The sequence below is a fragment of the Aptenodytes forsteri genome, unplaced genomic scaffold (assembly GCF_000699145.1).
Source record: "Aptenodytes forsteri isolate BGI_AS27 unplaced genomic scaffold, ASM69914v1 Scaffold387, whole genome shotgun sequence".
Lineage (NCBI taxonomy): Eukaryota > Metazoa > Chordata > Aves > Sphenisciformes > Spheniscidae > Aptenodytes > Aptenodytes forsteri.
Window position 1 is genome coordinate 1,964,793 of NW_008795368.1, and position 18,333 is coordinate 1,983,125.

The 18,333-nt window shown below is 36.2% G+C and overlaps 1 protein-coding gene across 1 annotated transcript in view; it reads left to right on the top strand.

The window, feature by feature from the left end:
* Window positions 1-18,333, top strand: part of JMY (junction mediating and regulatory protein, p53 cofactor) — a gene marked incomplete at its 5' end in the record, with an annotated part of 64,717 nt that overhangs the window by 31,469 nt on the left and 14,915 nt on the right. The window contains 4 exons of the mRNA XM_009280303.2: window positions 2,910-3,060; window positions 5,278-5,447; window positions 13,893-14,058; window positions 17,752-17,939. Coding sequence (XP_009278578.2) covers window positions 2,910-3,060; window positions 5,278-5,447; window positions 13,893-14,058; window positions 17,752-17,939 — 675 coding nt within the window. The remainder of the gene's footprint in view (window positions 1-2,909; window positions 3,061-5,277; window positions 5,448-13,892; window positions 14,059-17,751; window positions 17,940-18,333) is intronic.

An 18,333-nucleotide genomic window follows, 5' to 3' on the forward strand; every position in this document is an offset into this window, starting at 1 on the left:
GTCACCATCCCTGGAAGTATTTAAAAAATGTGTAGATGTGGCGCTTACGGACATGGTTTAGTGGGCATGGTGGTGTTAGGTCAACGGTTGGACTCGATGATCTTAGAGGTCTTTTCCAACATTAATGATTCTATGATTAGAGTAAAGGAGGGTGAAAACTGGAGATGTATGATTTTTTCTTTTGCAGTGTTGGAGATAGGGAAGGAGAAAGAAAGAAGGAAGAGACTTTGGTGTAACGTTATGCAGGCTATGAGGGCAAGGAAAGGGGGCTTAAGGTCTTCAAAGACAGAAAAACTTGATCATGAGAGTGTGAATTTTTCAAGTCCATGCTTACCTAAATCTCTAAATAGATTGAAATCTAGAAGATTTTTTTCAGTAGTGCTCTGAGAAAACAATTTTTGTAAGCTTCCATGATATTCATTGACTTTATAGTGGATCTTGTAGGACTTCATGTGCGGTTGTTACAGTTATTTTCAGTATCCCTATTCATGGGTATTTGTATGTGTTTAATCTGATTTCTTCGTGTCTAATACTTGTGTCCTTATTTTCCTTTTTTTGGTGTATCTGTATATAAAAATTTTCAATCATATTTTGATGAATTCTTGAGGGACGTGCTTAATATTTTGTCTATTGGATATATTGAGCTTTTTTTAACTGAAGATTTAAAAATCCATCCAATCCTTTTCATCCACAAAAGGAATCTAGAATATTTGGAAACACTCAAGCCCATTTGCTTTAATACTTGAGCTCACTTGCTTAAACAAAGTTTTCAAATAACTAGTAGAATATGTCTTACTAAAAAAGTTTTTTTTCTTTTAAATAAAGCTTTCTTTTTGAAGGTGAATTTTTTTTTTAAGCCTGGAGCTCAGTCAATGAAGCTGAAATGTAAATGAAGGTTTTATGATATACACGTGGATAAATAAGGAAGGCATAACTTAGGATGCACAATTTAGCCTTAATTCTGTCAATTGCCAATACAAAATACTTCAACTTAGTGGTTTTGATGCTCCTTTATATACACTGTTATGTGTCTGGGGAAAAAAACAGTTGAATAATCGCAGTCATTCCTCTTACTCTTGCCATAACCTTAATCTTCTATGATTTTTCTCTTCTGAATACTTCTTAATTTTTCAGCATTCTCCATAGTTCTGGAAAAAACATTCACCACTGCACTTTGCAGTATAATGACATTATTGTTTAGTCTTCTTTCTGTATGTCCTAACATCTTGTTTGCTTTTTAGTTTGTTACTTCCTTTACAGTCTTTATTGAATTGAGTATGTTGTTCTCCTATGTCTTGATTAAGATAATCAAAACCCCTGTAGTTTGTATTACTAGTCCCAGGGTCCAGTTATTTTAAGGAATCTAGACCATCCAATCTAAGTTAGTTTGCGTGTATTAACATTAAAGTCCATGTCAGGATTCGTTAGGATAAAACCAGTAAAACTGTAAAGCCCTTTTTACAGCTGAGTGCTTTCACTTAATATATTTGGGGCTGTACGTATGGAGTTACAACATATTTTGGGAAATAGTGCTGGATTTGTGTTACCAGCTGGGAGCATAGTTAAATTAAAACCTGTAAGACTAACTTTGAGAAGTCCCTGAATGGATGATGAAGCTGAAATGCATGCATTATTGCTAATATATCCAGCAGTCTGTGGTTGCAACTGGTTGGTTGGCCTCCTGGAATGTGTCGAAGGAAGGTAGCTGAGTGTTAGAGCTGAAACTCTCCTTTATGTATGAAGCGGTTTCCTTTTTGTATATTGCCTCTGCCATCTGTAGTGCTCCCTCAACTTACTTTTTTTCGTTCTTAATCAATCAACTTGCTGTTGTTACATCTCATGCGTTTCTCCTTTTCTGCCTATTACAAGTCTGTCTAGGAGAAGGATAACGAAGGGAGTTGGAGAGACGTGACAGATCCCTGCCTAAGCTATAATGTGACCTGGCCTAAGTCTATTTCTGTCAGTCTTGTCCATTCTTGTCCCAGCTGTCTTCAGAAAGAACCTGGCAAGTAGTAAATATCCTTGAGGACTATTTCTTTATTTAGGAGATGTATACTATATAAAACTTAACAGAATCCTGTAGTTGCGGGCTTGTTTCTCATCTTCTCACAATAAACTTACTTTACTGTCTTCAAAACTCAACGACAATCTGTGAACTTTTCCAGAGAAGAATGTTTCCAGTAGGAGAGTCTTGCCTTTCTGATTCATTCTCACTTGCTCACAGGGTAGATTAGGGACCTCCTTTCAGTTTGTTTCCTCTGAATAACTGATTTGTTTTCCTTCAGAAACATACGCATACGGTGTAGAAATGTGTTCTTTTGTGTTCTGTTACTCTGAAGCAATAGCTGATGGAAATAGGTGTTTACATGATGTGTTGAAGTTAATGGTTTCTGCTGTTTCTTCCTCTTGCGTGCTTTCCAACAACCACTTTTGTGAAAGCTGTCATAATCGTCTTAGTTTCAAAGCATTATCTGAAGTAAAGCTTGGAAAACATGAAAGTCTTCAAAAGCAAGTTTCATTATCAGGAAAAAAAAATTATCTTAGCCAATTTTACCATGAGGTTTGGATTCTTCTCAAAGAGAATATAGTTTTTTTAGGAAGAATAGCTGGAATTTTTTTTTTTGAGAAAGTGATTACTAGAAAAGAAACTGTAGATTTGGCTATGTGATCTAGTTGTGAGATGAGAGGTTTTTCTGTTAGACCACACTTTCTCCAGAACTTTTAGTCCAAATGAGGAACTTCCAGAACAAAAAGTGAGTTTGAGAAAATGTTAGAATAGAAGGCATGGTGATCTGCTGGTAGTTTTCTCTCCTTTTTGTTTTAATTTCTTAGCCACCCTGAAACTGGTTGCTGTTGGCAAAAAAGCAACAATTAATTGTATTGTTAATTATGGACTGATTTATTTTCAGATCTCGATAGAGAATGACTACCTAGGCCCCAGAAGGATTGAGAGTCTTCAAAAAGAAGATGCCGATTGGCAGAGAAAAGCCCACATGGCTGTGCTGTCTATTCAAGATCTTACAGTTAAATACTTTGAAATAACAGCTAAAACACAGAAAGGTAGTTATTTTCTACTATCTGTCAAATAAAAGATCTTTTAAAATTTATTTAATGTTTACCATGTTCTGTATTGTACTGTGATTTTTTTTTTTCCCCCCCATCAATCCTCCATGAGGAGAACGCAGTTGTCATTCCCACTTGTTTTTTCTTCTGTGTCTATTCGAATCTTTCACCCATAAGCCTTTTCAGAACATCATCAGAAGTGAGCAGAATAGGAATTTTAGATAAAGGTTTCATAACGACTTTCTCAGTGTGATTGTATTAGCTGCACTGTACATCTGCAAAGGATTTAGGGAGCATAGAGTCCCTGATGGATTCTGTCTTCTGTACTGGATATGGCAGACCACCATAGTAAGTGTTTATTACCTTTCAATTTATTTCCTTTTCCTGTCTCCCCTGCCTTTCAGTAATTTTTTTCATGGCTCTAAATATTAAGCAACAGCTCGGTTTAACTACTTGGTGAAAGCTGCTCTGTTGTTCGGAAATCTTCACGGATATAATCTTGACATTTCTATGCTTGAAGAATGCAGCAGTTTTAGTAAAGAGTTGATGCAGTAAAACCAGGTCATATGACTTGCCATGTACATCTGTGCTCTCATCCTTGTACCATTTTAACTTAAATAATCAGTTTATTAGGGCAAACACAACTGAGGATGTGGTTTCATGTCACCTCTTTTAATTTGACTGTGGGCTACCACTGACAGTTTATGTCCCACTGTCTTCCCTGCCTGACTGCAGGTTCGTGTTTCTTTGCCTTAGTAATAGTGATTGTGCAACCAGATAAATAAGCTCTACCCCTGGGAGAAAATCTTTTTTGATGGGTAGGTGTCCTGTCATCTCCCTGCATGACTGCTAGATCTGCCTCAAGAGAAGCAGTCACTGCAAAATTATTCCTTTCGGTGACAACCAAAGTTAAGTATAACATGAAACTCCACCTTATTTTGAAAAAGTGACTAAACCAGTTCAAGCATGTTGGAATGAATTTAATTAGAGCAAATTCTAAATGTATTTAATCAGTTTGGTTCCTTTTCTAGTATGACAAAGGCAGCAAATAAAATACCCCATTAGTTGATAAAGAACGTATATTTACAGTTACTTTCTTTCTGTTTTGTTTACATGCTTTTTTTATGTACAGCAGTCAGGATTGTGGGGAAAAACACTGGGAAATGAAATGCCTGGAGACCGTTTACAACCATAGACCTTTGGTGTACAGGTTGCTTGCCTGTTTTGTTATGTTTTGGGTTTTTTTGGCCTCCTGCTGATCACAGGGTGGTCTTACATACCAAAATACTTACAGATGGCAGAGGAAAAACACATGAAAACATAAAGGTATTTTTTATTACCTAACAACAGCATGTAATATCTTCTAGCAGCTGGGGACTGAATGCTATCCCTTTGATTGTGTGGCTTTCGTGGCTTTTGCTTTGCAAAGCTAAGTGTACAGTATCATGTGGTTGTTCTATATATTAAAAATGGTGACAACCTTATGTGTGTCAGCCTAGATGTCTGGGGCTCAAGAATACGAAATCTGAATCAGGCAAGGGATTCCTGCTACTCTGAAGTCTTCCTGAAAAGACTCTCATTCATCGCTCCATATTAAGATCAGATTATAATTTGTTCAGTTAATTTGAATTAATTTTGTGAAGCAACCTGCATTTTGAGTTAAAAGATAGATGTTACTTTAATTCAGTGTTCTTACACAATTGCAGTTGAGGTCAAGCTGAAATTTTTGTTTTAAATTTGTAATTTTTTTTCACTCTGCAGATTTGTTTAAATTTATGACTGCACTATAGAAATTATCAAGGGAAACTGGAGACTTTAGTAGCTGATAATTGGGGCTTTTAGAAGTAGGGAAAATTTGGGATGCAGTTTAAAACCACATGGGAGCATTAATGAGATATGTTTATTAAGCCAAGAATTCTGAACCAGTGGTTCAAGTGTTCAGGTACTGTGTATTCAGAATGATCCCTCTGTGGATAACAAAAATTGGAATTATAATGATAAAATGATCAACAGAGAGCTAATTGCATATTTACATGAATCCTAAGAGTATTGACATCCTGGATTTGAAGGTTAGTACTCCGTAGAATGACTGCTTCCTGCTAAGAGAACTTCATACGCTTTTGGATACAAATGTGTGCATTGTCTCTGCAGTAGAATCACTAGTGATCTGAAGAGTAGACTGGTAAGCTGTGTGCGTTTTCTTCCCTTCTGTAGCTGTGTACGATCGAATGCGAGCAGACCAGAAAAAATTTGGTAAGGCAGCATGGGCAGCAGCAGTGGAACGTATGGAAAAGCTTCAGTATGCGGTTTCTAAGGAGACACTGCAGTTGATGCGTGCTAAAGAAATCTGTTTGGAGCAGAAGAAACATGCACTGAAAGAGGAGGTAATTTTTCATACCAATAAATAGAAAAATAAAACATGCAGAAAAACCCCAAATGTTAAGGATTGTTGATGTACTTAAAAAAACCCAAACAAACCCAAAAAACCCCAGACTTGAAAGTCATTATTTTTCTGCTTTTAATAACAAAAGTTTGTATTTAAACTTTTACTACACTCTACCATGTTAGACAAATGGAGTTGCAACATAGGTGTGGTGGGGTTTGTGCCACTTACTTAAGTTTTCTGTTCACCTTTTCCTGGTTAGTCAACCAGGAAGACAGTTTTTACTGTTAATGTTTACAGCTATCCACTGAGATGAATAACATGAAGAGAAAGGATAGGACAGAAATCTGCTGTGATGTAATCTCCACACTTTAGCTCTCAGAGGCATGACCACCTTTTTGGAATAGTTCTAACATTCCACATGGAAGGTGTCTGAACATCAGTAAAAATACAGATGACTAGCCTGTTGTACTGCACTCTTTGTCTCTGTTTACCCTAATTATTAAGGCAGTCTTCCAGAGGCGGTTGTGCTAGCTACAGCTTTCCTGAGGAAAGAGTGCATGCATTAAACTGTGTTTAAATGTCTTAGCAGAAAAAAAACGCATTTACTGGGTTTTATGACACCACCTCAAAAGCAAAAATGCTACAAATCCTCTTTTAAAATTTGCTATCATATGGATATTCAGTGCTAAGAACTTTCTGGCATAGCAATGTTAATTTGCAACTGATTGGATAGAATGTTTGTTTTTAGAGCACTTTTCAAATGTTTCAGCAAAATTTGACTAAACTGGTGGCTCTGTTATGAAAAGGTTATCCAGAGAACTCACGACTTTAGCACTGTATAGATTGGTAGGTTTTTAAGCATGATAGACTATGTGCCTATTTTAGCAGCTTCTGTAGAAGACAGCTTGATCTGCAAGGAGAGAGAGTACATGCAAGACCCAGAGCACGAAAATAAAAAGTTTGCTCTATTTCAACGGCCTTTATATTTAGAAAGCCAAGAGTTGTCTGGAAACCTGAGTTTATCAGGCTGCTGCCATCCTTTGCTGAGAGTTGATGAGAGAATCTAGCAGTACTAATTGGAAACACTATATTTAATACGTTCGCATATTTAGGGCAGCCATGCATTGTCTTTTCCATAGCACATCTTATTTTTCTCCCAGTGGAGACCTTCCCTGAATTTTTGTTGAATGAGATCTCAGTCTGGTAAATGACTGATTGATTGTTTTGATGTGCCAAAGCATTAGGGACTGCACAGGAAAAGGAGAGGTTCGTTGCAGTATACTGGGGGGTGAAGGGCACTGAACTGAGAGTCTAGGGCTTTTGGGGCCAGAGAAATGAGGAACATCTGATGGGTATGCATGGGCATGGTGCTTCGGGATGGTGTATTACAAGGTATAGAGAGCTCTGGGTCAAAACATGGTGATGGGGAGATATGAGGACCAACTTCTGTTCTGAAACATCTTTTTCTGCTTTGAGAATGTAATAGCCCTAAATATGCAAAGTTGGGTGTGACAAACGTGACTGGGAATCCCATATTGGAGAATAAGGGTTGCAGTCTTACCATAAAGAAAATATTTGGTGATTATATTAGCTGGTGTATTTGCAAGAGATGACAGTAACAAAAACCAACAACAACAAAAAAAATGAAAATGTGATACATTTTCTCCTTTAGGCTTAAGTAGTGAAGACCTTCCTGCTGTGCTTAGATACATAAATTTGCTCTCACTGAGTAGGAAAAGGAGACACATGGGAAATAATATACTTGTTTCTCTTGCACTTAATTCCCTCTTCTCCAAATCTAAACCGACCCTGGTCATTGATTTTTAAGAGGGACAGTAAAAATGTCCTTGTTTCTGTAGTTTTCATTTCGTATTAATCGAGCACTTTTTTGTTTCCTAAAATGTGTTGATACTGTAAAAATCTAGAAAGCTACTACATTTTCCAAGTTATCATGATCTGAAAATCACCTAGTTGGTGATTAGGTTGGTTATAATTTTTTTTTATTTGACAGCTGAAAACGTTAGCCCTATGATTATCTGTGTTTTTGAAAAAATTGAAAGAATAACTCTACACAAATTACATATTGCATTTTTTTATTTTCCTGATTTGTACCTCTTAAGTTCCATCTGTTGTTCTGAATTTTGTTTGAGGGGAATGATGAAAATTTTCCTTTTGAGGTAGACCAGAGTCTGCTTTCGTGGACTGGTTGCCAAGTCTTGTCCTCATGACAGTAAACAAACATTAAAACAGAGTGAGAATCCTTTGTAATTCTCTAAGTATCTTAAATAGTTTGGACAAATGGAAGTGAGTGACTGGAGACTTAAATTCCAACAAGTCCCATCTTGCGTATATAGGATTCAGTAACTAGTCTTCTCTTTTTTCCTTTTAGAAGTGTAGAGTTCAGTTCTAAAGATGCACTTCAAAACCAATTTTTAATTTACATGATAAATCTTCTGTGATATTTTCATAAACAAAATCATATTCCAACAAAGTACTGCTTTTTCTTTTGCTAATGTTTTTCATCGTTTCATAGTTTTAAGAGTACTTTCTTTACTGTACATTGAGCCTGAATCAAAGATATATTTGCTTCCAATGACTTTGAGTATTTAAGAATATCTTGCATTTCAAGACTGTCATTTTACTTTTGCCTGAGTTGGATGCATCAGCAAAAATACGAATTTTATTTAAGGATTCTATTCAAGATGGCATGAATAGCTATTTCTGGAAAATTCATCTTCTTTCTGTGAGAAATGGACAGTGATTTTGGTACAGATGCAACATAATATTTTTCAGAAAAGTATGTTTCACCTTGGTAGCTTTCATTGTATCTTTTTTAAACTTTATTTCTGTGACAGCTTTTTGGAAAGGCTAAGTAAGAAGCTAAAATTGGAAAATCTTTGAAGATTTTTTTAAACATATTTGAATTATTATTTTTAATAACAGATTAGGAATGCTTCTGCTTTCTTCACTTTCAGTGTTCAAATTGGCAAACTAAAATTGGTAGTAAAAATGATGATTTTATGTTTTTTCTTTAATCTTACATGAAATATTTGCGTAATATTCTCTGGTTCAATCAAAAGTTCAAAAAGACTTAGAAATAAAAACCATTTTAAGTGGTCATTGTGTTTAAAGAAAATAGAAAGCAGAAAGCTTTAAGCACCCCAGGTGAAGTAACAGGGTGCATTCTATAGACAAAACTTGCAGTCATAGTTAGGCTTTTAATAATGCAGTGAGACATTATTAGAAAATTACTCATTAACAATGATAACCTACTTTGGACTTAATAGTTATCAAAAAGCCACATAAGTTCTTTTGAAATACCATTATTGGAACATAATTTATTTTTATACTTTTTTCCCCCCGGAGAATGACTGGGTAATCTATTTTAAAGAGTATTAAAAAGGACAAAACCAAGCATTTGAAGAGACTTTTTTTGTTTGAAGGATTTTGTGCATCACTGACATTTAGTTCTCATTTGCTGAGAGAAAGAAAAAGATCAAGTATTTATGGTCACTTAAAACGGTCTCGCTGCAGTGTTAGAAAATCAGAACTGAAATACTTTCTCTGGCAAACCATTTAGCTACTGTTTTCTAGGCATAGAAGATAAAAACAGGATATTCCTTTAAAAAGATTAAAGTGCTTGAGAAGCTAATTTAGGAGGGTTTGAGTTGAGGACTAAGACAGAAATAATGACAATTCAGAGCAAAGACCAGATCTGACTGTTTATGAGGACACGGTCTTCAGCAGGTTGTCTATGAATTTTTGAACATTTAGTCTTGGAAAAGAAACAAGTTTATAAAAACAGTGGTACACCCTTTTCACGAGGAAAATATGTTTCTTTTAGTGTCTGAAATTTTTCTGATTGCCCAGGATACTATTTGTGAGTGTTCATCTTAACCTTATTTTCTTATTATGTGTATCCTGTGGTATCATGGCCTGACTATAGTTGATTCCTGACACTTAATTGGTCGGAGGAATACTTCTGTTCGTAAGTTGCTAGGTATGAGTGAGAGCCTGCCTTTTATCAGTGGTCAGAGTGCTCCGTGTTTCCCTTAAAATAATTTAGAAATTCTTTAAAATGATTTTCTGTTGGTTTTGAGGATGAGCTTCCATATTCACACTTAAAGACCTGAGTTTTTTTCTGTATTTTAGTCCCTTCTTCTGAGATTTCTCAGGCAGCAATAGCGATGAATTAAAATGAATACTTGAACTAGAGAACATTAAGGACTTACATGGGGTGGATTGAAACATGACTTTGTATTCTAGTTGAACAGTAACAGGTTACTTAAAAGGCTGGATAATAGAAATTTAATAATAGCTATTAATATGTATTGCTAGGGAAAAGTAATACAAATTTGTACCGTGAACTGCAGGTTAATTACTTTTTAAATGACAGCAGATGAGAACGACCATGGTCTTATAACCTGGTAGCAACGCAGCTGAGCCACCAGTGCAATAGGGTGGTACAGCAGCAGGTGCTCTCCAGTCTGTCAAATCAGGTATTTCCAGCAATGGGAAAAGTGTTAGTGTCACTGCATAGAGACTTGTAAGATTTCTTCTACACTTATCTTCCACGCATTTCTAATCACCCAAGAAGGATTAGTTCTAACTGGAGTGGTTGCAGGGAGGGCTACCACAATGATGCCAGGAACAGCGAGTCTATTTTACAAGAAGAGTTGAAGTTGTTTTGACAAATAAAATGAAGGCTGAGATGATGCAAAATTGCTCTCCACAAAAATAGGGGAGTTGGGCTTAGTCGCCCAACTGCAGGGCCTGTTGCGATAGGACAAGGGGTAATGGTTTTAAACTAAAAGAGAGTAGATTCAGACGAGATATAAGGAAGGAATTTTTTATGCTGAGGGTGGTGAAGCACTGGAACAGGTTGCCCAGAGAGGTGGTGGATGCCCCATCCCTGGAAACATTCAAGGACAGGTTGGATGGGGCTCTGAGCAACCTGGTCTAGTTGAAGATGTCCCTGCTCATTGCAGGGGGTTGGACTAGATGTCCTTTAAAGATCCCTTCCAACCCAAACTATTCCATGATTCTATGAAAAATACTAATGGGAATAAATATTAGTCAAGAGCAGTGCGTGTTGCTGTTCAGTACTGGCGCAAGAACAAATGATATCTGATTATGAATACATTGGAAATATGGAACAAGTTTTCTGGCAGTTAGGAGGGAGTATCTGGAACAGACTTCCAATAGGAGTAACAAACACAGAGTTTTGTGGAAGCTTTTTGTTTTGTTTTTGTTTTTACAAAAGCAGAATAAGAACAACAATAACAACATGGAAATTATTTTAAGAACTCAGTTTATGAAAGCAGTTGATTTTAGATTTGTTTGAAAGCATTCCATGGTGGTGGAAAGCTGGATTTGATGGCCCTCACTTCTGTATTCCATGTTTGGCTATTTTTCTATTAATTTTGTCATCTATCCATTTAGTATGTCTGTTCATTGTTCTTGTCAGAGGCTTTCTGTTTTAACCCGTTATATCTTTATTACCAGTGTGTGGGTTTACAGATGTATATTTCTGCCCTAGAACTATTTAGAAACCTAAGTTCCTGCTTAAGTTCACTTAGTATGAATGAGACAACAAAGACTGTAAACACTGTTAATTGAGTTAGGGCCAGAGGGATTAAATTATTTGCTTCAGTTAATGCAGGAGGTTGTGGCATAGCAGGAAATTGAACTTGGATCTCCTCAATTCTAGCTCTTTGACCAACTGCAAAATGTTTCTTTCCTCTAACATTCTCACTTTAAAGTTCTTCATGTTTCTTTCACCACGTTGATCAGCCTGAGACCTACCAAAGATGCAGCAAATTACTAGTACAGATTAGATGGCAATTTATAACATTAAGAATGGAACCACTCCGATTTTTAACAAAAAATGCTGAAATTTTCCCAAGAGTGATGATATTGTTTTGAATTATCACACATATATAGTATCTCACATAAAGTTTTAACATAAATCGTTGAAATTAAAGGTCCCCATTTTTCTTTTTCATGAGGGGCTGTTATGTAGCTAGGATGTCTGCCTGAGAGCCATACGACAATATTAATTTCCCATTGCTGTTGCACCTGGAAACTGAATATAGTGGTGTTGTACCCCTAAAACAGACCAGGTAGCTGGCAGCATCTGTAATGTATGGTTGTAGGGCTAAGATTTGGTTGTCAGACAGGTCCTTTATCAGGCAGACACCACTGCAGCTGAATGAAATACTGAGCTGCTATAACTTGATTAGCTGATACTTTTGAAGATGGCCCATTTATGTCTCTATGCAGTCTTTATACAAAGTCTGTGGACTTAAATTTGGGAACATCTTTTTTTAAAGAAAAAAAATATGTAAGTTCGAGTGCATTTCTCAGTTCTCTGACAAAGCAAAAGTTCTTACTTACGGTAGAAGTTTGAATGACATTGTCTTAAAGGGGTGGGGGGGGACGGGACACATATGACACACGACAACCAAAAAAACAAACCAAAAAAACCCCACCACATTTTGTTGCTATGGTATATTTTTTTTACAATGAGAAAATCCTTTGAAAATGCCAAAACCCAGGATACCCTGCCTGACCAATTAACATTATCCCTTTTATAAGGAAAACCTGGAAGGTTCAAGAGAATCAGTCCTTTTGTCTTGAAAACTAGCCTCTAATTCACTCCAAATATGCCATCATTATGTCATTCACTGTTCTGGTCACAATTAGTAACTTAATATGGAAGCAGAGTAATAGAATGGCATAACAAGACATTGTGTTGTCACACTGGACTGAAACATATAAATTATATATTACTGATTGTAAGGTTAATGATACTCACTTATGGACTTATTGAGCCTTTCAGGCTAATAGTTGATATACAAAGAATGCATTCAGTAAATATACAATATAATAGAAAAAAATTTTAAAATAGACGTTACAAGAATTGATTCACAGGTCTTCTGCCTGTCAGTCTTATATGGAAAGAAGCGTAATATACAGAACTGTTTCCTTAGTGTTTAACTGAGCTGTGAAATCCCTGTGAATGGAAAATGATGCAGGTGCTAAAAGCATACATGCTATAAAAACAGAGATAGGACAAATTTATGAAGTAAAATCTGGTAAGTCTATTTTGTATAAAAGGCAGTGCTGTGGCTTAAGCTGTGCTCCAAGTTGTGCTAGAGGCTGGTGAAACATTTTAGGGAGGTATCACTGCACTGCCTACTATGTTTTGTCTTCCTGGATATTTGTGGTTAACCTTTGTCCGAGACAGGATATTGAGTAAGATGGATCTTTGGTTTAATTCACTATAGATACCTTTCTGTTTTAGTATAGTTATATTTAAACATGTATGATAAATGAAATTGGGGAAACCCATTTCTGGCTATTAATTGCAGATTAAGTTTTACACCTTGAAGAAACCACCATAATGTAAAAACATACTAGCAAATATTTTCTAAAATGTATAGTTTGCTAGGTCCTGTATTTTTGCTTGGTAGGCATCCCTTTTTAATGATTGAATGTCTGTAATACAGAAACTGGACCACATTTCATCAGAATAGTAAGGTAGATAGATCACAAATCTTCAGTAAAATTCAGAATTACTTTCATTGATTATCTGGGAGAAACTATCAGAGATACATTTTTTTGAGCAGGTAGAGAACTTGGATGTGGCCCTAACTCTCCTGCATGCAGGTTGTAGAGCTTCATGGCTTTGAATTCCCTCCAAAGTGAGACAGCGCATAAGATTCCCTTGCCTGTCAGTATTTCTTAAATACAGTCTGAATACTGTATTGAGCAATTAAATCTTGTGTGGCTGAATGAAAGAGGATGATTTGAGTTCACTTTGGTTGTGTTTTGTGTCACTTTTCTATGCCAAACATATAACACAAATAAGCGCAAAAATATATATAAATACTTTAATCTAGATCTTTTTTTCTCCTGTGAAGTACTCCAGAAACTCTTTAGAAAGTTGTCATTACAAGAGGATCAGTGCATGTAATTATCCCTGTTTCCACCACCTTTCACTTTTTCCCCTCAGTTCAGCTTTAATGACAGTTTAAACTGCAGTTTTCTAGATGCCGTTAGCAAAACAGCTTTTAGACTTTTTGGACTGAAGATGAGAAAATACTAATTTGATTATGTATCTTCAGAGAATCAAATAGAGTAAAAGAGTGGTAGGGATGTTTCACACTGTATACTATATGACTTGACACTTTGAAAGTCACGAAGAGTAATCCGATGCCATGGATTATTTTATTGCCATATAGAAAAAATGTCACATATTAAAGATGTGAGCAAGTGTGTGGCTGATCAAAACCTGTCTACTCCTCTTGATGTGTTCAATTTTAACATGTTACACTTAGTGTACCAGACTCTATCTAGCTGTAATCGTAAAGTCTGTGGGTTTGTTCTCCTCATTATCCTGGAGCCATGTGTTTGGTTTTTTTTTTCTCTTTCCATTTAGATGCAGAGCCTGAAAGGTGGTACAGAAGCCATAGCCCATTTGGACCAGTTAGAAGCTGATTATTATGATCTACAGCTTCAATTATATGAAGTGCAGTTTGAGATCTTGAAATGTGAAGAGCTGCTGCTGACAGCACAACTTGAAAGCATCAGAAGACTGATGTCAGGTGCTTTATGCATTTTAATTAAGACGTAATCTGTAAAAGATAATTCTCTTCTTAAGAGTCTCGTAAAGCCTGTGGGAATGAAATGAGAACAGATTCTTCACCATGTAAAGAGGTGGATCTTCTAACCTAAGTACTGTTAAATTAAAATTTACACCTGTTCATAAGGCATATACATACACATACAGAAGTTTTGCTCTGGTTCTCCTTGCCTGTGTTTGGGAATAAGCGTATAAGATACTATGTAACTTTTGGAAAACTAAATTCAGGGAGGAGCAAATGTCTTAATTACTGGACTTGTCTCATTAAAAATTTGCATTGGTATTATTCATTTCTTTGAAGTGATTGGTTTTCAAAAGGTATTCCTGCAAATCAAGAGCACTTCAGCTAAACTTTGAAGCTTGTTGTATTGCCATCTCACTGATTTAGAGCAGTGATGCAAACCTTATGTTTCCAGAACCTACTATACCTTGTGTACTTACAAACTATGGAAATCGTAAGGTAAATCATACAGTGTTTTGGAATCCAGTTCTTTCCTTTGGACCTTTCTATAGTTAATGTTTTTATTCACACAAGCTTTGTTTTATTGTTTAGTGCATAGGGCTTGCATAGCAAATTTCATTATGGATAGAAAAGTCACTTAAGAGAGAGTTGAAGCTGGATTGTATTGTGAGTTGCCTCTGGAAAAAGAGAAAACATAGGTATCACAGATTCTTCTCACTGTTACGTGAATCTCCTCTTTTTAGGCTTCTGATGGCAACAACTGTAACTGCATGTATGGAAGATGAGGATTGAAAACTCTGTAAATGACTTAAAGAAATGTGGCAGCTTTGACTGGGTGCCTCTGTGGAGAGCTAGTTAGTGCTTTAGAGATAGATAGTTTTTGTACTTGAGAAATCAGACATTTAATTTTGGTACTAAAGGCACGGTATGGTTTGCTTACCTGCAGACTAAAGGAAATCCCTTGAATGGGAGGCTGAGAAGGATTGTGTATCAAAATCCTTTCTCTTTGATGTAGTGATAGTAAAACCTAGGGGCCCTCAGAGGTTAAGTCTGCTATAAAAACATCGTAGGTCATTACAACTTGTCACTAATGTTTTCTTCAGAAATCCCCCAAAAAACCCCAACCCCACAACCTGACCCAAAATAAAACAAAACCACCAGTCAGCTAAACAACCAACCCTCTCCTTCCCCCAGGGCAACAAAACAGTTCACTGTTCTGGCTTCTTTTGCCGTTTTAAATTTGTAGAGTATTCTTTAATACAAAATTCAAAAGTGTCTTTTTTCAATTAAAGACAGCTGTCTGTGTTAGAAGGAATTACTGTTTTTTAACAAGTCTCAGTTAATATCCCATAGGACAGAAAGTTAAAAATACAGTTCTTAAATGTGTGGGAATTTGGTTCAAAGGATAAAATTACCTTTTTGGACTTTACTTAGGTGGAGGGGATAGTACAATAATGTGAAGAATATGACACTGAAGTGGCTACATACCTTCAAGACTGTTCAGCACCTAATCTGAATGAAAGCATCTAAAACACATAGTGGTCTTTTAATATGTGTTGTTTCCTATGCAGTCAAAGAGAAAAGAATGGTCTGTTGCATCTTCCGTTATGCTTCCTTTTTAAAGTGTACTTACAGTCAGTAAAGTAATAGCCTTTTAATAGTGCACATCTGTATGATTTGAAATACATGCGTATTAGTGACTTGTAGAGGCTGTTGCTATTCTTTACTCTGACTGTATTGGCTCTGTAGAGATATTTCAGAGTTTTGGATTCTGTTTTGATTTGAGGGACCTCAGCAGTACTGCTAATGAAGTCCCAACAGAATTTTTTGAGAGCGTGATTTGATTTGACTGCCAGTTGGTTGTAATCTAGAAGAAAAACATTTTCTTTTGCAAATTCAGCACATTGGATCTGAAAAGTATCAAATGATAATAGATTGTCATATTATAAACAACAGTAGTAGTTTTTTACTGTCATTAACCAAATACCTGCACTGAAAGTCACAAAACGTGAATTTATTAGGTTAGAATTTTAAAGGGTCTTATCCTATCCATACAGCTATTTGTATATCCTTGTAAGATGGTTTTGTGGTGGATGCATTGCTGTCAACAGAGGATGTCATAGTAGGTTCCTGCTTTGTTTGGAGGGTGGGTTGAATGAGTGCGAATGGTGTGGATCGTATCTAAAGAGGAATAATTCTCATGGTTTTATTTTAAGTGGTTGAGTCATAAGCTTAAGCACTTACCAAATTTATAGACATTTCAAAAGCTTAAAAGCTGTTTGTAGGAAACTCTTGGAATGTTTGATGGAGGTTGCAATAGAGTTGTCAAGGTTGGTTTTTTTTTTTTCAAACAGTAAAACATAATTTAACATTATGTTTTAGAACTGGTAGATTTGACTGGTTTGCAGCTGAGCTATTGGGGTTTCACTTGTAAATTTCTGTCTTTAACTCTGCATGAAAGTGTTCTAAAACAACATTTACATGTAAATTCTCCCATTTTATAAGTGCATGGCAAAATATAATTGTTGTTAGCCATGAGTCTTATTTTTACTCACTGATGTCTCAAAGTGGGTTCTAGTGACTTGGCAGTTTTACGTATGAATGAAACTTTATGTGTTGGGGTTTTTTAACTGAGCACTAAAGAAAAGAATCTAGTAGGTCTGATTTTACCAGTTTTTATTTTAAGGTTAGTATAGTGCTGTGCTTTCTTTTCTGGTCCTGCCATGTCTTCTGCTGAGCTGAAATTAGCATGACAATCAGAATTTTGGTTGCAGCAGAGACTGTACACAAATAACATGAAGTGACAATGGCTTTTAAAATGGACAGTGTACTGAAGAAAACCCTGCTCCTCTCCCCAAACAATCTAGTAGCAGTAGGAGGAGGAGGTTATGGTCTTGCTGAAAGTAGTTAATGAAGTTGAAATGAGAAGGTTTGGTGGTGCTGCAGAGTAGACGCTTGACAGTCATGGCAACTGTATCTGCCTGTTTCAGCCAGTAGTAATGCATATCCCTCTTGGTGTATTACAAAAATATCATACTTGGTATGCCAGTGAAATAAGGAGTGTTGATAAAACTATTAGTAATGACCTCCTTTTCAGGCCTGTAATGCTTTGAAGGATTGCCTTGAAGTTAACCGCCCTCTGCTGCCTCTGAGCAGAAGCAGTGACTGGGAGGTCAGAAACCTCCTAAGAGAGGATATTTGGTGTTTTGTTGTCTGATTCCCCTTTCATGAAATTAATAGTAGGTTGTGGCAGAAGAATCTCATGTCAAAGATTTCAGAAAGTGTGTGTATCCTGAACTTCGTAGTGAAGACCAGAGGATATTACTGCACATTGTGGGTCCCTTAAGACACCCAAAGACATGCGTGGACATTGTGATCAAGATGGGCTACAGACACAAGCGTACATTTACAGTTGCATTTGTTCTTTAATGCTCTGAGCTTACCTGAATACTAGGCTGTGCTTCGTTGGTACTGACTTCTGTTCTTCATTTAAACTTTAAAGCCCTACAGTGCTTTGCTGTTCAGTGCTTTTCCTCTGACCTTTTGCTTTTTGATAGTCCTCTGAAAGGGCTATAGCATTCTTCTACATTAAATCTTGCAACTCAGTGGGGGGGTTGTTGTTGAACAGAACAAAATGTTAATCAAATACAAACTATTGATTTGACTTTTTCATTGCTGACATTTTTAAAACAGAGAAGAGAGATGAGGTGGTATATTATGACACTTACGAAAGTATGGAAGCCATGCTTGAAAAAGAGGATACGGCAACATCTATACACTTGCAAAAAGAGGAGCTGCAAAAGTTACAGCAAAAAATCCGCCAGCTGGAAGCAAGGCGTGGACGTATTTCAGCCAAGAAAGCCTACCTCAGAAATAAGAAGGTATTATTAAATTGCAAATTTCTAGCATAATTAGCAAATTTAATAAAACTTCAAAAGGTTTCCTTTCTGATACGAGTTCTGAGTCTCCCAGAATTTTTGTGGATTATATTTACTACTTACTAAAAGTTGTTTTACAGAGTACCAAATACAATAGCATGTATTATTAAATTGATATAGTTAAGATTCAATTTACCTTTTAGCTTTAAAGGAACCTTTAATCACTTTGATGTCAACAAATAAACTTGTTTATATTAACTAATCCGAATACTTCCATGTAGAAAGTACATGCTAGAATGCATGTTTTTACAGAGAGTAGTTTTATATACTTGCAGAAGAGAATTTTCAAGAGTGTTTTCTCACTAATGAGTTCTATTTTCATTCTCTTACCTCATCC